The 22,070-nt window shown below is 38.3% G+C and overlaps 1 protein-coding gene across 3 annotated transcripts in view; it reads right to left on the bottom strand.

Moving 5' to 3' along the window:
• The window catches only part of TUBGCP5 (tubulin gamma complex component 5), a 57,646-nt gene that overhangs the window by 17,325 nt on the left and 18,251 nt on the right, over positions 1-22,070 (bottom strand). For 2 of the 3 annotated variants that reach the window (XM_079924838.1, XM_079924839.1), the window contains exons 4-12: positions 16,100-16,196; positions 15,612-15,691; positions 15,075-15,210; positions 11,324-11,438; positions 5,847-5,936; positions 4,991-5,084; positions 4,246-4,492; positions 2,316-2,518; positions 1,140-1,255 (exon numbers count right to left, since the gene is read on the bottom strand). In XM_079924838.1, coding sequence (XP_079780964.1) covers positions 1,140-1,255; positions 2,316-2,518; positions 4,246-4,492; positions 4,991-5,084; positions 5,847-5,936; positions 11,324-11,438; positions 15,075-15,210; positions 15,612-15,691; positions 16,100-16,196 — 1,178 coding nt within the window. Of the gene's footprint in view, positions 1-1,139; positions 1,256-2,315; positions 2,519-4,245; positions 4,493-4,990; positions 5,085-5,846; positions 5,937-11,323; positions 11,439-15,074; positions 15,211-15,611; positions 15,692-16,099; positions 16,197-22,070 lie in introns of those variants that run through there. The other variant, XM_079924840.1, reaches the window with a different exon arrangement.

The following is a 22,070-nucleotide window of genomic DNA, read 5'->3' as shown; positions in this document are numbered from 1 at the left end:
TCCACTGGACTATTTTAACAATGAAACAAGGTGTACTCATCACCCCCTAAGGATAGTCAGAATCCTGTTTTTACAAAAATCCTCATGTGCAACAGAAGAAACAAGACATAATGAGACCCAAGATTCAGCTAAAGAAAGGCCAGTTCTTTTATATGAGCACTGTGTAAACAGGGTTACCTTTCTGTAGCTCTAAGTTACTCTCCCTGATGAGTTAAATGGATAGCTATCAATAAAAACATGTATCCAGGGACTTCCCTGGTGGTGCAGTGGTTAAGAATCTGCCTGCCAATGCAGGGTACACGGGTTCGAGCCCTGGTCTGGGAAGATCCCACATGCTGTGGAGCAACTAAGCCCATGCACCACAACTACTGAGCCTGTGCTCTAGAGCCCGCGAGCCACAACTACTGAAGCTCGCATGCCTAGAGCCCGTGCTCTGCAACAAGAGAAGCCGCCGCAATGAGAAGCCCATGCACTGCAACGAAGAGTAGGCCCCACTCGTCACAACTAGAGAAAGCTCTCATGCAGCAACGCAGCCAAAAATAAAATAAATAAATAAATTAAAACAAAACAAAACAAAAAACATGTATCTGTACAGAGTGCAGAACTTAAGACTGAGTTAAGAGAGTGCAAATAGTTCTACATTGCAGTTTCCATGATTCTGTTCAGAAAAATCAATTAAGTGAAGGGGAATCATCATAGATTTTATGATGATCAAGATTTTCCTTAATTGTTTTATTAAATATTATGCTAAAAAGGTAAAAAGAGCAGCCAATTAGGAGGAATAAATATATTAGAGGCATATTCTGTAATATTTTCACACCTTTTGTCTCATAGATAATTTATTCCCATTGGTTCCCTTTAATGAAGCCATCTGACATCACCTAATTCATTTTAAGGGACTCAGTGTGCCTTTTACCATACCAGCCAGCCCAAAACACACTATCGCTCAAAAATATAATTTGCTAATAAGCAAAGCTGTGATTGACATAAAACTTGGAAAAATATTTTTGCACTGGTACCTGATGTCTTCTATAAAAATGCAAAAGAACCTGCCTATGGATCAGGTGAAGCTAACAGAACTGTACGATCTCCACATGGGAGAAGAGAGGTAAAGCCAGCTCCTGCTGTGCCTCCCTCACCTCTGGATGATGAACTCCCGGGCACAGTCGCACAGGTGCCCATGCACGATCCACTCATCTACAGTCTGCAGGTAGGGCCGCACGGTCTCCACCCAGAGCGAGAACAGCAAGGAGACCTGAGGAGACAGTGCAGCACGCACATCCATTCTCAGAACTCCCTCGTCTCTGGATTAAATGAGGTTCGAGCGTTTCTGAAGCACCTTTTAAAAAGTGATCCAATTTCTATGTTTTTTGAAACAAAGTAAGAAATTAAAAATCCTAACCATATGCTATAAAATCCTTATGAAAAACCTCACCTAAATATGAGAAGACCATATTGTCCATAGCAGGACCCTCTTAGGAGTGAAAGTTACCCAGGGACAACAGGTCTAAACTGGACAGTCCAAACTGGTATATGGTTATCCTATCCAAATAGTGCTATTAGCAAAATGTCCATTAACAAGGAAGTGATTCTGTTCTACTATAGTTCCTAATAAAAAGAAATTACAGAGCTGAAAGAAATCAACTTTTTATTGAAATGCAGTATCAAAATGGTGAGGAAAAAGAGTCACACCAACAAACTAGGCAAAACACCTAAATTATGTGCCCAAAGAAACATGCGGCTTTCTAGGTTAAAGTCTAGATTTGTATTTTTTAAAATTGTGGTAAAAAAATACATAATATAAACTACACTGTCTTAACCATTTTAAAGTGTACAGTTTGGTAGTGTTAAATGTATTCATATTGTTATGAAAACAGACCTCCTAAACCTTTTTCAGGCTACAAAACTGAAACTCTGTACCCATTACCTATCCCATTTTCTCCTCTCCCCCGGTCCCTGGTAACCACCATTCTCTTCTCTGTTTCTATGAATTTGACTACTCTAGATACCTCATATAATAGATCTGTATTTTTATTTAAGAAAGAGTTATTACAAATATCTATAAAAATCAGCTAGGTATTTTTCACATCTTGCTTTTATGTTTTGTTTTATTCTTGCCTCATCCATCTGGTGATCTTGGCAATTACAGATGAAAAGCTGGTTTCCTGCAGCCTCAAATTTAGAATCTAATTTGAAAACTCACAACAACTGTCTGACATACTATTTTTACAAATATCTATGACAGGCTATTGACCACTCCTATGGCTGAGCAGAATTAGTCACACACGGTGGACTAGACAAGGATCCCCACATACAGTTTGCTCAGAGGCTTCTCCAACATTGTCATATTCAAGGATGGCTTTGTACAGGGTGTTGAGCAGGTGAGATGCTCGAACAACATTTCGAGTGTCAGGTGGAACTTCTGCTACTCCAGTACTAAACACTTTGTGCAGAACCTTGAGCTGAGCCAATCGAGGTGACAACTTGTCCACCACTATTGCAAGAGTTATTGTAGTATCTGCAAATATCAAGAAATCAAACTTATTAGCAAGGAAAAATATCTGCATTCAAAATGTGATATAAATGCTAACCTACTTATGGAAAGGCATGGCAAACCGGAGGGTGGCAGGTTTTTTATTGGTTTTTTGTTTTTTTTTTCAGTACGTGGGCCCCTCACTGTTGTGGTCTCCCCCCGTTGCGGAGGACAGGCTCCGGATGCGCAGGCTCAGTGGCCATGGCTCACGGGCCCAGCCGCTCTGCAGCATGTGGGATCTTCCCGGACCGGGGCACGAACCCGTGTCCCCTGCATCGGCAGGCGGACTCTCAACCACTGTGCCACCAGGGAAGCCCAGGATGGCAGGTTTTAATCTCATGTTACAAGGAACTGATTTCCCCCAAAAAAGAACCCCCTAAAGAAGGAAAAGACAACTCAGCAGAAAAATAATGAATAAAGGAAGTGACAATTCATGGAAAAGGAAATTCAAGCAATTCTTAAACATACAGAAAGATACTCAACCAAACTTATGAAAAATGAATGCAGAATAAAACTACTCTGGGCAAATACAAAACAGACTACAATGGGCTCCTGTTTTAGTGAGGGGAGGCGGAGAGGGTGACTACTAAAGGTAACAAGAGCAAGTCCCTTCGTCAGGATGGCACAGCTCTGAACCCTAAATATGGAGGTGGTCATAGAGATCTACACATGTGATAAAATGTAAAAGAACAGCAGAAAGATACTGCTTACCTCCTTGCAAAAAAACAAGGCCCTGCAAAACTGGTGAAACCCATGTCAGACCTGCAGATTAGTTAATGTACTATGCCAATGTCAATTTCCTAGTTTTGATAACGTCCTATAGGTGTCAACACTGGAGGATGCTGGGTGATGGGAACATGGGACTTCAATGCACTATTTTTTGCATTAGTTGTAAATAAAAGTTAAGGGGGAAAACCTGCATGCACTGGGTTACCATTTTCACCTGTCATATTGATGAAGACCCAAAAGTTTGATAACACACTGCTAGCAAGACTGGGAACAAACGGGTACTCATATATATTGCTGGCAAGGGTGTAAAGTTATTTATCTGTACCTCCGTAGAGAACAATGTGGCAATATCTACTAAAATCACATATGCCATCACATACTCTTTGACTTAGCAATTCCACTCTTAAGAATTTGTGCTATAGCTAACTTGGTGCACATGTGTACAATTACTTATATGTAAGTGGTTATCACTGCAGCACTGTTGCCAACAAGAAAAGATCAGGTACAGCCCAAATGTCCATCAAAAGGGGACTGGTCTATGATACATCCATACAATAAGATGCTCAATATGTAAAAAAGAACGAGGAGGCTCTTTAAATACTTGTATGGTATATTCCTCAAAATTTAAATTAGAAAGCAATTTGAAGAGAGCAGTTAAAAGACTACTAGGCATGTGTATATGAATATATGTTGCTTGCACATGTCTAAATTATTTCTGGAAGGATGTACAAGAAATAGATCAGTTGGTTGTCTCTGGGCTGGGGAACTAACGCAGCAGGAAAAAATTTCACTGTAAATCTTTCTGTACTGCTTGGATTTTTAGAGATATGAATGGCTTAAAAATAATTTAAAAAAATGAGTGTATCCAGGAGAATTACTTATTTGCCATGTAATTTTCAAATCTTATCTTAATTATTAACCTAAATGGCATTCAAAATATGAGTTACATGTGTTATGCATAAAAGGGAAGAATATTTAAATACCATTATTGATGATGCACTTCTCAATTTCTGTAAGTTCCTCTTTGAAACTAATGAAGTATTTGTACAGGGCCCACATGAAAGCCTGGTATGTTCTAAAAGGTGCTTCTGTCGACTTCTTAGGAACGGAACCATTTCCAGGTAACATGCTTTCAGAGCTGTGCCCCATGATTTCATCAATAAACTCCTGGAGTCGAAACACAACCTGGCCATATGCTGCTATTTGTTCTAGCACTGATCGTAAACAGCTCTACAACAGAAGCAAACCAGAATGATTTAAAGTCAGTCTTCTGTAGGCATTCTAATTAATATCCCCTCACTGTAAAATATTTCTTTTGTGACTTTTTTAAACAGTATGCTTAGTAAAAGACAAAGTAAAACGAGTATTTAGTTTTACATTCAGAGGAAACAGTGTAAGCATTAATTTTTATAAAATATAGAACTGTGGCTTACACTTTTTAAAAACACATAAATATAAGGTAAATGTACTGTAGGCAAAAAAATTACAGTAGACAGCTTTCCCAATAAAGAATGACAGAAAATACAAATCAGAACTAAATATGAACACCACAAACAATATAAAAGAATTCTCTAAGCACTATAAAAATACACACTTAATTTTGCCTTTTGGAACTTAAATATATTTAATAGTTAATTTTAATTTTGCAAAATGTTCTAAAGTTACATAACCATGATTTACATAAATCTTATTATTTAATTTTAATTACAATAAATACAAATAACTTACATTTGTCAAATGAGTTACTATAATGTTGTTCCTCACAGTTACCTTTCCATCTATCAGCTGAAATATAAAGAGCTTTTTTACCCCTGAAAGTAACCTGAAATAAAAAGATGAATGTACTTTAAGTTTAGAAAAATATACACTACAGTAATGCCTAAGAAATTTTAATAAAAGATTCAGAAGGGGAGGGTAAGGGAGGACAAAGAGGTCAGATAATTAGAAAACAAGACATCAGTCTTTTTATCTGATTACTTTAAGACTGATTATTTCAATACCATCTTTAAGAAAGTACAAAACAGTATTGTCAAAACATTTCCTCACATACATGATGGTCCAAACAGATCTTCCCACTTTTAAGCATGTCAGTATTATATTTTATGGCAGAGAGAACCAGAAATTGGAAATCTCAGTAGTAACAGCACTACATGTTACATTCTTCATCTTCATTTTTGTATGAACACAGTCTAAATTCTGAGATTCCTGGTTTCTAGGTACAGGGCACAGGTAACTCTCACTGATGTGCTCTGCCTAAAAAGCAGTAAGCAGAAAATTAGAAACCTTAACTTGAATTCAGATATTTAAAAAGTGATAGTCTAATCTTGGTTAAATCATATATGACAGTATTTAAATGGAAAAGAGGTAAATATACCAAAATCTCCATGGTCGATTCTAAAGTTTGGGCTTACTGAGTCTCCCAATCCAAATTTAGGTGTCGACAGGGACCTGATTTGGGTTCATACCTAATGGTCTATTTCTAATATGCATGTGAAAAACCCTCAAACACCTTTCTTCAGAAAACCAAAATTCTGCTTCTCATTAATAAAGTCTTTAGACTATGAATTAGGTTAACAGGTCTTACCACAGGGTTTCCCGAATAACCTGCGTTTCAGTAACAAAAACTCTGTCATCTGGAACATATAATGGGTCACTGGTATACAAGTGTTGGTCCCTATTAGATAACAAACATCAAATGTCAATGAAAAGATTTCTCATTAAGTAAAAGTAGAAGTCTCAAAGAATATGTGTAATTTAGTGGTAATTAAACCAGTAATTGATAAGCAAATAAACATAATACATACTTTAAATTTCCTCCCATATTCATTTTCACAAGTCAACTGAAATACTCTCAGAGAAGCACTTTCAGAGCAATTTTAAGTTTACTGCCGACTTAAAACTATGTATTGTTGTTTTGGAAAAATAGTAACTATTTTTGCAGTAAGTACACTAAAACAGAAATCAAATAAATGGCCTAATATAAACCAATCCATTCACTTTGAAAATAACAAATCAAAAGACAGATTATAGTTAAATAATTTCACTTTAAAAATAATAATTAAATAACAAAACTGCTTAGGGCTTCCCTGGTGGCGCAGTGGTTGAGAGTCCGCCTGCCGATGCAGGGGACACGGGTTCATGCCCCGGTCCAGGAAGATCCCACATGCCGCGGAGCGGCTGGGCCCGTGAGCCACGGCCGCTGAGCCTGCGCGTCCGGAGCCTGTGCTCCGCAATGGGAGAGGCCACAACGGTGAGAGGCCCGCGTAGCGCAAACAAACAAACAAACAACAAAAAAAACCCTGCTTAATTGGAATTGTTAAAAATTTCAAGGAAAAGCAGATTTGAGATTTGTTTTCCCTTCTCACTTGGCTGCCTTGTGAATAAACCCTTTCTGCTGCAAACCTTGGAGTTTCAGCATTTGGCTTGCTGCTCATCAGGCAAACGGAGCTAGTTCGATGAGGAACTGATCACAGGTTAAGTGGCAAGTGCAAAGTGTTATGAAGAATAAGTGACTGAGGAGAGCGGCCAAGATGGCAGAGTAGAAGGACCCTAAGCTCACATCCTCTCATGAGCACAGAAAAATTACAACTAACTGTGGAAAGAAAAACTGATAAAAAACACTGAAACATACCAGAAAATATTAAAGAAGGAACCACAACAAGACAGGTAGGAGAGGCAGACTCGTGATATAATCAAATCTGATACTCCCCAGGTGGGTGACCCACAAACCGGAGAATAATTATATTACAGAGGTTCTCCCACACGTGAGGCATGCCCTAGTCTGGGGGGTCTGGCACCGGGAAGAGGAGCCCCCAGAGCATTTGGCTCTGAAGGCCAGTGGGGCTTGACTGCAGGAGCTCCACAGGATGGAAGGAAATAGAGACTCCACTCTTAAGGGCACAAACAAAATCTCATGAGCACCGAGACTGAGGGCAAAGGCAGCAATATGATAGAAGCCCGGGCCAGACCTACCTGCTGGTCTTGGAGGGTTTCCTGGGGAGGTGGGGGATGGCTGGTGACTCATCCTGGGGACAAAGACACTGGTGGTGGCTATATCAGGGAGCATTCACCTGTGTGAGCTCTCATGGAGGCTGACCTCTTGGCACCAAGACCTGGTCCCACCCAGTAGGCTCTAGGCTCCAGTGTGGGGATGCCACAGGTGAAACAAACTGGGCAGGGACACAGCCCCTCACCTCAGCAGACAGGCTGCCTAGACTTCCTGAGCTCACAGCCACCCCTACACATGCCCGCAGATACAACCCTGCACACAAGAGGGACAAGACCCAGCTTCACACATCAGTGGGCAGGCACCAGTACCTCCTGCAGGAAGCCTGAAGAAGCCCCTGGACCAGTCTTACCCACCAGGGGGCAGACACCAGAAGCAAGAAAACCACAGTCTGCAACAGCTCACTGATGAAATCAAAGAGGAAATAAAAAAATACCTGGAGACAAATGAAAGTGGAAACACAACGATCCAAATCTACTGGACACAGCAAAAGCAGTTCTAAGAGGGATGTTTATAGTGATACAAACCTAACTCAAAGAAGAACAAATAAAACCCAAAATTAGTAAAAGGAAAAATCATAAAGCTCCACAGTGGAAGTAAATGAAATAGAGACAATAACATAATAGAAAAGATCAATGAAACTAAGAACTGGTTCCTTGAAAAGATAAACAAATTTGGTAATTTGCTTATCAGACTCATCAAAAAAAAAAAAAAAAAGAAAAAAAGAGAGAGAAGGCCCAAATCAATAAAATCAGAAATGAATAAGAAGTTACAACTGACACCACAGAAATACAAAGGGTCACAAGAGACTACCACGAGCAACTGTACGCCTAATAAAATGAACAACCTAGAAGAAATGGACAAATTCCTGGGAATGTACAATCTCCCAAGACTGAATCAGGAAGAAATAGAAAATATGAACAGATCAATTTCCAGTAATTAAATTGGATCAGTAATCAAAAAAAATTCCAACGAACAAAAGTCCAGGACCAGACGGCTTCACAGGTGAAGTCTACCAAACGTTTAGACAAGAGTTAACACGTATCCTTCTGAAACTATTCCAAAAAATTGCAGAGGAAGGAACACTTCTGACCTCATTCTACGAGGCCACCATCACCCTGATACCAAAACCAGACAAAGATATCACAAAAAAAGAAAATTACAGGCCAATATCACTGATGAACACAGATGCAAAAGTCCTCAGCAAAATACTCGCAAACTGACTTGAACAATACATTAAAAGGATCATATACCATGATCAAGTGGGGTTTATCCCAGGGATGCAAGGATGATTCAATATTTGCAAATCAATGTGATACATCACATTAATAAATTGAAGAATAAAAATTACCTGACCATCTCAATAGATGCAGAAAAAGCTTTTGACAAAATTCAACATCCATTTATGATAAAAACTCTAAAAAAAATGGGTGTGGAGGGAACATACCTCAACATAATAAAGGCCATATACGATAAGCCCAGCTAACATCATACTCAAAGGCAAAAGCACTTCCTCTAACATTAGACACAAGACAAGGATGCCCACTCTTGCCACATTTATTCAACATAATTTTGGAAGTCCTAGCCACAGCATCAGAGAAGAAAAAGAAATAAAAGGAATCCAAATTGGAAAAGAAGTAAAACTGTCACTGTTTGCAGATGACATGATAATATATATAAGAAAATCCTAAAGACGCTACCAGAAAACAACTAGAGCTTATCAATGAATTCAGTAAAGTTGCTGGATACAAAATTAATATATAGAAATCTGTTGTATTTCTATACACTAACAATGAAATATCAGAAAGAGAAATTAAAGAAACAATCCCATTTACCATTGCATCAAAAAGAATAAAATACCTCGGAATAAACCTACCTAAGGAGGCAAAGACCTGTAAGATGAAAGAAACTGAAGAAGGATACAAACTGAAGAGGATACAAACAGCTGGAAAGATATACCGTATGAAAGAAACTGAAGAGGATGAAACTGAAGAGGATACAAACTGAAGAGGATACAAACAGCTGGAAAGATATACCGTATTCTTGGATTGGAAGAATCAATACTGTTAAAATGACCATACTACCTAAGGCAATCTACAGAATGCAATCCCTATCGAATTACCAATGCCATTTTTCACAGAACCAGAACAAGAAAATTTTAAATGTGTATGGAGACACAAAAGACCTTGAATAGCCAAAACAATCTTGAGAAAGAAAAATGAAGGTGGAGGAATCAGGCTCCCTGACTTCAGACTATATTACAAAATTACAATAATTAATACAGTATGGTACTGGCACAAAAACAGACACATAGATCAATGGAACAGGATAGAAAGCCCAGAAATAAACCCACACACTCATGGTTAATTAATCTACAACAAAGGAGGCAAGAATATGCAATGGAGAAAAACAGTCGCTTCAATAACTGGTGCTGGGAAAACTGGACAGCTACATGTAAAAGAATGAAATTAGAACAGACTCTAACACCATATACACAAATAAACTCAAAATGGATTAAAGACCTAAATATAAAACTGGACACTATAAAACTCCTAGAGGTAAATATAGGCAGAAAACTCTTTGACATAAATCGCAGCAATATTTTTTTGGATCCGTCTCCTAGAGTAATGGAAATAAAGAGAAACATAAACAAATGGGACCTAATTAAATTCAAAAGTTTCTGTACAGTAAAGGAAACCATAAGCAAATCAAAAAGACAACCTACTGACAAGGAGAAAATATTTGCAAATGATGCAAATGACAAGGGATTAATTTCCAAAATACATAAACAGCTCATACAGCTTAATTTGAAAAAAAACAAACAACCCAATCAAAAAATGGGTAGAAAACCTAAAGACACTTCTCCAAAGACATACAAGTGGCCAACAGGCACATGAAAAAATGCTCAGTACACTAATTATTAGAGAAATGCAAATCAAAACTACAATGAGGTATCACCTCATACCAGTCAGAATAGCCATCATTAAAAAGTCTACAAATAGGGCTTCCCTGGTGGCGCAGTGGTTGAGAGTCCGCCTGCCAATGTAGGGGACATGGGTTCGTGCCCCAGTCCGGGAAGATCCCACATGCCGCGGAGCGGCTGGGCCCGTGAGCCATGGCTGCTGAGCCTGTGCGTCCGGAGCCTGTGCTCCGCAACGGGAGAGGCCACAACAGTGAGAGGCCCGCATCCTACAAAAAAAAAAAAAAAAGTCTACAAATAATAAATGCTGGAGAGGATTTGGAGAAAAAGGAACCCTCCTCCCCTGCTGGTGGGAATGTAAATTGGTGCAGCCACTATGGAGAACAATGCAGAGGTTCCTTAAAAAACTAAAAACAGAGCCCCAATGTTCATAGCAGCACTATCTACAATAGATAAGACATGGAATCAACCTACATGTACATCAAAAGATGGACAGATGAATGGATAAAGAAGATGTGGTACACACACACACACATATACACACAATGGAATATTACTCAGCCACAAAAAGAATGAAACACTGCCATTTGCAGCAACATGGATGGACCTAGAGATTATCATATTAAGTGAAATAAGTCAGACAGTGAAAGGCAAATATCACATAATATCACTTATATGTGGAATCTAAAAAAATGATAGAAATGAACTTATTTATAAGACATAATTGCACTCATAGGCATAGAATAGAAACTGCTACCAAAGGGGATAGCAGACGGGGGGAGAGATAAATTAGGAGTTTGGGATTAACATATACACCCTACTACATATAAAACAGGTAAACAACAAGGACCTACTGTATAGGATAAGCAACTATATTAAACATCTTGTAATAACTCATAATGGAAAACAATCTGAAAAAGGATTATATACACACACACACATATATAAATGTATGTATGTATAACAATCACTTTGCTGTATACCTGAAACTAACACAACACTGTAAATTCAATACTTCAATTTTGAAAACTGTTAAAGTTCAAGAAAGCATTTGATTTAAGTCACAATTCAAAACCAAATATTAAAACATCCAAGTTTCCTCTATCAACACATGAAATGGAAAATAGCTTCTTACCAGACAGCAGCTAGATTGGAGTGCAAATGTAAACTATGAGGAAACCTCGAGGACCTGACTGTCCAGTACTGACGGACCACATGTTGTTCCAGCCAGCTTCGGGCATCTGACTCATCTAGTGGAAGGGAATTTATTTACATTTAAGTTATAAGAGTTAACAACAAAATACTTGATCAGCTTTGCTACAATATCTGGACTTGTGATTCCATTCAAATATTCAATTGACAAAGGGTCTTTAAAATAACAGCTACCCAACAACATTTATATATATAATCATTTACTTAAAACCATACACACACACACACACACAGACATACAAAATTTAATTGTCACTGCTAGAAAGTAAAAAAAAAAAAAAAAAAAAAAATACTCGATTTTAAAATGACCCATGAATAAAAAGACACAATCAGTATACTTGAATAATTCAATAATCATAAAAGAAATTGAAATGTAACCTAAGATGTTCCCAAGCACCCCCAAAGCCTCAGGACTAGTAGCAGGGTTTGAAGGATTAGCTATCTTATACAGATTGTTGTAGAAAACAGAAAAAGGGAGAGCTGTCTAACATTTTATGAGGCCAATATAACCCTGCTTCCAAAACCAGATAAAGACATGATAGAAAAAGTAATTCATCGAAGAATAAAGATTAAAAATTCTCAATTAAAACAGGCTAACCCAATCCAATACTATAGTAAAAAAATAACAGAATGATCAAGGAAGTTTAGCTCAGGAATTCAAGGATGATTCACTATCAAAAAAATCTATCAGTAAAGTACTAGAGTAAAAGTGATGAATTATAGAATTATCTCACAGATAAAGAACAGCACTTGATAAAGTTCAATACTTATTTATAATTAAAGACTCCTAGAAAAACAGGAATAAAAGTCTTAATTTTACAAAGGACACATATCCAGAACCTATGCCAAAAACTATCACACTTAATTAAGGAATTTCAGGGGCAACCCTCTTGGGATAAAAACCACTCCAGGAAACCCATGCTCATTGTCACTGCTTCCTCTGCAGACTAGAGGGCTGGCCAGGAAAGAGACACGGTTAACATGTCATTAAGAAGATATAAGGTATAAGAACTGGCAGGAGGGGCTTCCCTAGTGGCACAGTAGTTAAGAATCTGCCTGCCAATGCAGGGGACACGGGTTTGAGCCCCGGTCTGGGAAGATCCTACATGCCACAGAGCAACTAAGCCCGTGTACCACAACTACTGAGCCTGTGCTCCACAACTACTGAGCCCACGCGCCACAACTACTGAAGGCCACAAGCCTACAGCCCGTGCTCTGCAACAAGAGAAGCCACTGCAATGAGAAGCCTGCGCACCACAACAAAGAGTAGCCCCCGCTCGTCGCAACTAGAGAAAGCCCACAAAGCAACGAAGACCCAACACAGCCAAAAATAAATAAATAAAATAAATAAATTTATTAAAAAAAAGAAGAACTGGCAGGAGATAAAACTGTCAATATTTGCAAACAATACTGATTGTCTACGCAAAAAACCTAATGGAATCAACAATATATAAGCAGTATGAGAGTTCAGCAAGAATGCTGGATATAAGAACAATTTACAAAAAACAAGTGTCCCCCTACTCCAGCAATAAATAAAACAAAAAAAGACACTATTCACAATAAGAACTATTAACATACATAGAAATTAACAAAGACTTAAGGTCTTTACAAAGAAAATTTCCAAAATCTGGTAAGACATTAAAAAATTAGAATAAATGCAGATATTTTCATAGTAAAGATGTCAGATCTCCCCAAGCTAAATCTATAAATTCAATGCAATCCCAATAAAAATTCCAGCTGAATTTTTAAAAAGGAACTTTTAAAATGTCTTTAGAAGAATAAAAGCCCACAAATAGCTAAGCCTATTTTGAAAAAGAGTAAAGGAGGTGAGGGGGAAACTTGCCTTCTATGTGTTGAAACACAGTACAAAGCCATATAAATAAAAAGTCTGTTCCTCCACAACTCACACTCAGGGAAGAGAACTGAATGTTCAGAAATAAATAAGTGTATAGATACATAATAATGTTAGAACCACAAAGCAGTGTGGAAAGAATGGACTGTTGGGAAATCTGCTCATGACATGGGAGAAAAATAAGCTGGACCTTTTAACCTCACTTCATACATAAAAGAGGATCTGGTGGTCACTAAAGAGCTAAACACAAGCTCTAAAAAAGCAAACAGAAGGAAAATACAGGGGAATGTTCTTTTAGAGAAAAATATCAAGGCCCAAATTCTAACCATACCATGAAAAATTCAGATTTGAGTACAATAAGGTATTTTTAAAAATCACAGATTCTGTTTGAAGGATACCATGAACATACAGGTGACTAACTAGAGGAAGAAAATCGCAATGTCTAAAACCTAGGAATTACTATCTAGATATACAAAGAACTCTGAAGTGTGGGGATGGGCAAGAATGACATGAAACTCCAAAGAAAAGCAAGCAAAGGATGTCAATGGATACATCGTAGAAGGGGCAAGACTGATCCCAAGTACTTATCCTGTGTAGTCAGACAAATGCAAATGAAAACAGCAGACCAAATCAGAGGCGGGGTCCTAATCAAGTAGGGATGAGATTGTGGACCAGGTCCATAATTCGGCATGGCATTAGGGAGAATGGCTGAAGGCAGTTCAGGCCTGTCCACAAGAGAAGCAATTACAGAAATGAGGTACTGCAAACTGCAGCATCCTACTCAGCCATTAGGAGCAACAGAAGAGATATGCACAGAGTGACATGGACAGATTAAAACAGAGTTAAATGAAAAGAAGAACAGAACAGAGTTTACACAAAGCATAATACCAGTATGTAATTTTAAAAAAGGAATACAACCAACCAAAACAATGTACTTTACAAGAACTCAACATGTTTGAGAACAGATATCAAATACATTAGAACAGGAGCCTGTCACTGGGCTGGCAGAGAAAAGGAAAGGGGAGTGAGTGAGAATCAGAAAGGGCAGAAGAGAAGAAATAAACTAAACCAAAAGGCCCTGCACGGGCTGCTGCTGCTGCTCACATGCTCTGAGCTGATTAACCCACACTCTACCCTAAAGGTCCAATTCAAGAATGAAAAAGAAAGGGAAGAGAAAAGAAAGCAGAAAATCGTTAGCATGCTAAATCAGCTTTAACTACTTTATGTGCATTTGGCAAGGTTCAGGTACAATGAACAGGGCTAGGTCACAGACCCCAGCTTCTGGGGTTAGCTTCCCCCGCTGTGACCGTGGGAAAAACACTGTAACCACGCCTCTGTTTTTTATCTACAAAATGAGAAGTAGGATTAGATGTTCTAATCTCTAAGGTTGTTTCCAGCTCTTTCTGGATTCTACCAATTCATATTTTTTTTACTAAAAACTGAAAAAGCAGACATTCAAATTTAAAATTAAATTGTACGGATCTTTTCCTTTTATTTAGTCACTAACTTTAGCAAAGCCAATCCTTCTCAAAAAAGAAAAAGAAAAGAAAAGAAAACCATTTAGGACTAACAAAGTTCTCAGAACTATATTAAAAAAAGACCAAAATTGCACTGTAAATGCCCTTTCAACATTAATTCTATAGAGCTACTTCTTAGGCACTACAGAAGAAAGATCTACTAATGGTTTAAAAAGGTTTGTTTTTAAGGACGGCAGAGCTTACCAATATTTTAAACCACATGGAACTGATTCTCAAAGCTTGCCTTTCCTTCTAGAGAATTCTTCTATCAGAAAATGATGCCATTATCTAAGAACACACACTACCTTTCCAGCTGACTTGAAGTCCCAGCTTTTTGTTTTGATCTTGTTCTTCTAATGGTGTCCTGTCCACCTGAATCCCAGAGTCCTCTCTGCTTAAAGGCTGTTGATCATCTTCATCTTCACTTTCTTCAGACCAATTCTGATTAAAAGAAGGCAATACACCTTACCCTTAGAGCACCTAACAACTGGAGCTATTTAGACTAAAAGATCAAGAAAATTTCAGAAGAAAAGCAAAAACTTTATCAAATAAAAACCTTTTTCTACATATCTTGAAAGTTACTATTATAGGATGGAATTAGTTTTGGTGGCAAAATCCCAAGATTTACAGCTCCTTAAGGGATACATATATTTTCTGATCAACTTCCTAGTACCGATGTTTGGGTGCAAAATCTTAATAAAACTTCCATAATAAACCACTCTAATTTAGTCAAGAGTGTTCCTGTTTTAGATAAGTTGCTATAGGGCAGAAGGACCCATAAAAATCATCTAAATATCTTGGCATGTATTTATATTTTCAGTAGCAAAACCACTGCTACTTACTGGTGTGTCTACATTCGGGCCAAGGTCAATTTCTTCACCTTCCATCAAGTATTTTCCCCAGTCGAAATCGTCTTTCTTTTCTAAAATACAGCAGAAGAATTTCATCAGCTTGATCAAAAATATGTGGGAAAAAAAACCCAAATTACAGTAAGAAGTCTAACAAAACTCATAATAAAATACACTTGGGAAATGAAAGTTCAAAAATATTGAAACACTCAATAAGTTGACATTCTAATACATTAAAAAATTTAATTTCTTTATCTTCAAAAGTGATTTTTCTCTTTATATAACTGAAAGTTTAACTTACAAAGTCAGAACTCATATTTTAAAAGAAAATTTACAACTACAATTGCACTTAAGACAACAGAAATATTTTAGTTTCAGATTTTTTTTACAACTTTTTATAAAATCTCAAAGTCTGGTAATTAAGTCATAAAACCAATTTCTCTTTTATTTGTTATATATATGAAAAGCATTTGGTAACATACCCACTTCTTTATCTCTTGGTGTTTCCACATAATTGCTGTTTGAAGGAGAATCAGACAGACATAGAAGAAGTGACAGTATGGAATAATGTGCATCTGTCTTTAAAACAAGAAATGAAAAATATGAATCACTGAGGTTGGTAAGAGTTTTCTAAACTAGTTTGAGTAAAGAAAAGATAACCCCATGACAGTTATGTCCTCAATTTTTTTTCCTGGTTTAAGAAAACACAAATCATACCTAAATAAATCTCAAACTCTAAACTTGTTTTTATAGTTCAAACATGTACAGACAAGGAACCTGTCAAATAATGCACTACCTGAATCATAATGAGGAATCTCAGACAAACCTAAACTGAGGGACAAGCTACCAAATAATTAGCCTGCTCTCTTCAATAATGTCACTGTCAAAAAAAGAAAGGGTGAGGAATGTTCCAGATCAAAGGACACCAACTGGTGAACCCAAGCAAAAAGTACACAGGAGTTCCTTTTAGTATTCTTCAACTTCTAAGTTTTTTTAAAACTTAAATTGTATTTTAAAAATCACATTTAAAAAAGCTGCCAAAAATGAAAAATACTCCAAATATGCAAATAGTCATAAACTATGCATGGAAAGGAGAGAGGAGGTGAATTAAAATCAAGGAAGGTAAGGAAGTCTCAGGTTACCTCTCCCTATTATATGTTCTATAGTACTTTATGTACAGCTTCATAGTGTTTATCGTAATTATAATTAAATAGCTATTCACAACTACTTGGGTAGTGATGATCATGTCTTGTTTATTCCGTATTCCTACCACCCAGTGATGACAGGGACACAGTAGACACTTGGTAAACTTTCCTGGGAATGATAAGGCAATATATCACAAATTCTCTGCTTAGAAATGCGTTAAATTCCTTTAACAAAAAAAAATAATTTTCATTCCATAGAGAAGAGTAGTCTAAAATGTAAATACTTGAAGAAAATAACTCCCAATATATAAATCTATTATTTAGTAATAATTGCTAACATCAGATTGCTTATTTTGGAAGAACTTTGTACACCTGAAACAGGTGAATGTTACCAGTGAAAGAGGAGAGAACCATGTACAGTAAAAGCAAGAGCACACACAGTGCCCTTGCAGACCTCCCTACTTTGCCAAGGACCAGAACTACCGCCCTGTAGCTGCATGGTGATGCACAAAAGCAGCACATGGTCCTGGGAAGAGGACCTGGATGAGGCCATTCCCCTACCCCTTGTTCATTTTTTTGCTAACATCTGTAAGGGAGCTTGACACCTAGAAGACTGATTAATTGAGGTAATCACTGAACTAAAAATTAGCATTAATGGCTAAAACATAACCTATCAATCAGCTAATATCACGTTTTAACTGAAGTCACTAATAGCATTAAAGAACAAAGAAGACTGCTGCTAAAAGTTAGGGCCCTGGAACTTAACATTTAGATGATACAGGAGACCGTCCAAGATGGCAGATTGGGAAGACCTGCACTCACCTCTTCCTACGGGCACACCAAAATTACAACTATTTACAGAGCAACTATCAGTGAGAATGCTCTGCAGACTAGCAGAACAGATCTTCTGAAGCTAAAGATACAAAGAAGGAACCACAATGAGATGGTTAAGAGGGGTGGAGACATGGTATAGTCAAGACCCATGCTCCCATCCCAGGTCAGTGACCCACAAATAGGAGGATAATTATGACTGCAAAAGTTCTTCCCAAGGAGTGTGGGGTCTGAGCCCCCTACTGAGCTCCCCTGCCTGGGGGTCCTGCATTGGGAAGACAAGCCCCCAGAATGTTTGGCTTTCAAGGCTAGTAGGGCTTATATTCAGGTGACCCAGAAGGCTGTGGGAAATATAGACTCCACTCTTAAATGGCACACACAAAATCTCACATGCTCTGGGACCCAGGGCAGAAGCACTAATTTGAAGGGAGCCTGGGTCAAACCCACCTGCTGATCTTGGAGAACCTCCCAGAGAGGCAGCAGGTAACTGGGTCTCATCCTGGGGACACAGATGCTGCTGGCAGCCATCGTGGGGAGCTTGTTCTACCACAAGGAGCTTGTTCTACCACAAGGATGCTGCTGGCAGCCATCGTGGGGAGCTTGTTCTACCACAATAAGCTAGAGTCCTCCTCTAGCTTATTAGCACAGGGGGCTTACCTGCCCACCAGCCAGTCTGTAACAATTCCAGGGCCCCCAGGCCAGCTGCCAGCCATGTGGAGACACAGCCTTGTCTACCAGTGTGCCCACGACCCAACCCCACCCACCAGTGGGCCAGACCCAGCCCCAGGACCTCCTGGGTCCTGCAGCCAGCTGTGCCAGGACCCGGCATTGCCCACCAGCATCCGGACAGACCTGACTGAGGCTGAGTCTGGCAGCCAACTGTGCTGAGGACCGTCCTGTGTACCACTGCACCCATAGTAGTCAGCCCACCACAACAGAAGGGTCCATGCAGCCCATAGAGGGGGCACCCATAGAACAAATAGCTCTGGTGACCAGAGGGGAGTGGTCTGCTGGGCCCCATAGGGCATCTCTTATATAAGGCCACTTGTTCAAGTTTGGGAAACGTAAGCATTCCACCTAATGAACAGAAGTGAAAACAGAGAATTAGGCAAAATGAGGTGACAGAGAAACATGTTCCAAATGATAGAACACAATAAAAGGCCAGAAGAGGGCTTCCCTGGTGGCGCAGTGGTTGAGAGTCCACCTGCCGATGCAGGGGACACGGGTTCGTGCCCTGGTCCAGGAAGATCCCACATGCCGCAGAGCGGCTAGGCCCATAAGCCATGGCCGCTGAGCCAGCATGTCCGGAGCCTGTGCTCCGCAACGAGAGAGGCCACGACAGTGAGAGGCCCACATAACGCAAAAAAAAAAAAAAAAAAAAAAAGGCCAGAAGAAAGAAGCGAAGTGGAGATAAGTAATCTACCTGGTAAAGTTTCCAAGGCAATGACTGTAAAGATGCTCAACAAACTTGGGAGAAGATTGAACACAATGAGAAGCATAACAAAAAGTTAAAAAATACAAAGAAAAACCAAACATAGGTGAAGAATACAATAACTGAAATAAAAAATATACTAAAAGGAATTCACAGTAGATTAGATGATACAGAGGAATGGATCAGTGAACTGACTGTAGTGGAAATCATGCAACCTGAACAAAAAAAATTAAAAATAAGGACTGTTTAAGAGACTTCTGGGACAATATCAAGAGTACTAATATTCACATTATAGGGGCCCCAGAAGAAGGAGAAAGGGGCAGAGAACTTATTTGAAGGATAATAGCTGCAAAATTCTTTAACCTGGGAGAAAGGAAACAGACATCCAGGTCCAGAAAGCACAGAGAGTTCTAAACAAGATCAACCCGAAGAGATCCACACCAAGACACATTGTAATTAAAATGCAAAAATTAAAGTTAAAGACAGATGGACTTCCCTGGTGGCACAGTGGTTAAGAAACTGCCTGCCAATGCAGCGGACATGGGTTCAATCCCTGGTCTGGGAAGATCCCACATGCCGCGGAGCAACTAAGCCTGTTCGCCACAACTACTGAGCCTGCGCTGTAGAGCCCGCAAGCCACAACTACTGAGGCCCACGTGCCTAGAGCCTGTGCGTCACAACAAGAGAAGCCACCGCAATGAGAAGCCCGTGCACTGCAATGAAGAGTAGCCCCAACTCACCACAACTAGAGAAAGCCTGTGCACAGCAATGAAGACCCAATGCAGCCAAAAATAAATAAAATAAAAAAAAAAAAGTTAAAGAGAGAATCTTAAAGGCAGCAAGGGAAAAACAAGTTACTTACAAAGGAATTCCCATAAGGCTATCATTTGACTTTTCTGCAGAAACTTTGCAGGCCAGAAGGGAGTGGCATGATGCATTTAAAGTGATGGAAGGAAAAAAACCTACCACCAAGAATACTCTACCCAGCAAGGCGATCATTCAGATTTGAAGGAGAGAGCAAAAGTTTTACAGACAAGCAAAAGCTTAAAGAGTTCAGTACCACCAAACCAGCTTTTCAAGAATTGTTAAAGGGACTTCTTTAACTGGAAAAGAAAAGGTCACAACTAGAAATAAGAAAATTACAAAAGTAAAAGCCTCAGTGGTAAAGGCAAATATACAGTAAAGGTAGTAGATCAACCACTTATAAAGCTAGCAGGAAGGTTAAAAGATAAAAGTAGTAAAATGATCTATATCCACAATAAGTAAATTAAGGGATACACAAAACAAAAAGATATATCATGATGTCAAAAACATTAAATGTTATGGGGAGAGGAAAAATGCAGGGTTGTGAAAATGTGTTCAAACTTAAGAAATCAGCAACTTAAAATAATCACGTGTATATATTACCTTGCTATATACAAACCTCATGGTAATCACACACCAAAAAACTATAATAGATACACACACACAAAAAGAGAAAGGAATCCAAACATAACACTAAAGATAGTCATCAAATCACAAGAGAAGAGAACAAAAGAAGGAACAAAAAAGAAATAAAAAAACAATCCCAAAACAATTAACAAAATGGCAATGAGAATTTACCTATCAATAATTACTTTAAATGTAAGTGGACTAAATGCTCCAATCTAAGGATACAGAGTGGCTGAAGGGATACAAAAATACCCATATATATGCCACTCCTAAGAGTCTCACTTCAGATCCAAAGACACAGGCAGACTGAAAGTGAGGAAATGGAAAAAGGTTTTCCATGCAAATGGAAATGAAAGCTGGGGTAGCAATACTTAAATCAGACAAAAACAGACTTTAAAACGAAGACTGTAAAAGGAGACAAAGTACATTACATAATGATCAAGGGATCAACCCAAGAAGAATATACAATACCTGTAAATATATATGCACCCAACATAGGAGCACCTAAATACAGAAAGCAAATAATAACAAACATAGAGGGAGAAACTGACAATAACATGATAATTGTAGGGGACATTAACAGCCCACTTACATAAATGGACAGATCATCCAGACAGCAATCAATCAGGAAACAGTAGCATAAATGATACGTTAGATCAGATGGACTAAATAGATATATGTAGGACATTCCATCCAAAAAAGCAGAATACACATTCTTTCAAGTGCACATAGAACATTCTCCAGGATATATCACACATTAGGCCACAAAACAAGTCTCAGGAAAATTAAGAGGACTAAAAATCATATCAAATATATTTTCCGACCATGCTGCTAAGAGACTAGAAATCAACTACAAGAAAAAAATTTGCAAAACCCACAACCACATGAAGGCTAAACAACATGTCACTAAAGAACCAATGGGTCACTGATGAAATCAAAGAGGAAATAAAAAAATACTTGGCGACAAATGAAAGTGGAAACACAATGATCCAAATCTACTGGACACGGCAAAAGCAGTTCTAAGAGGGATGTTTATAGTAATACAAACCTAACTCAGGAAAAAAGAAAAATCTCAAATAAACAACCTAACCTCACACCTAAAGGAACTAGAAAAAGAAGAACAAATAAAACCCAAAGTTAATAAAAGGAAAATCATAAAGCTCTACAGAAGTAAATGAAATAAAGACAAAAACATAATAGAAAAGATCAATGAAACTAAGAACTGGTTCCTTGAAAAGATAAACAAATTTGGTAATTTGCTTATCAGACTCATCAAAAAAAAATGAAAAAAGAGAGAAGGCCCAAATCAATAAAATCAGAAATGAATAAGAAGTTACAACTGACACCACTGAAATACAAAGGGTCACAAGAGACTACTATGAGCAACTGTATGCCTAATAAAATGAACAACCTAGAAGAAATGGACAAATTCCTGGGAATGTACAATCTCCCAAGACTGAATCAGGAAGAAATAGAAAATATGAACAGATCAATTTCCAATAATTAAATTGGATCAGTAATCAAAAAAAGCCCCAACAAACAAAAGTCCAGGACCAGATGGCTTCACAGGTGAAGTCTACCAAACATTTAGACAAGAGTTAACACGTATCCTTC

Source organism: Stenella coeruleoalba, assembly GCF_951394435.1.
Source record: "Stenella coeruleoalba genome assembly, chromosome: 6".
Classification (NCBI taxonomy): domain Eukaryota; kingdom Metazoa; phylum Chordata; class Mammalia; order Artiodactyla; family Delphinidae; genus Stenella; species Stenella coeruleoalba.
Note: the sequence above shows the minus strand (reverse complement) of the source record. Positions and strands in the feature narration are given on the sequence as shown.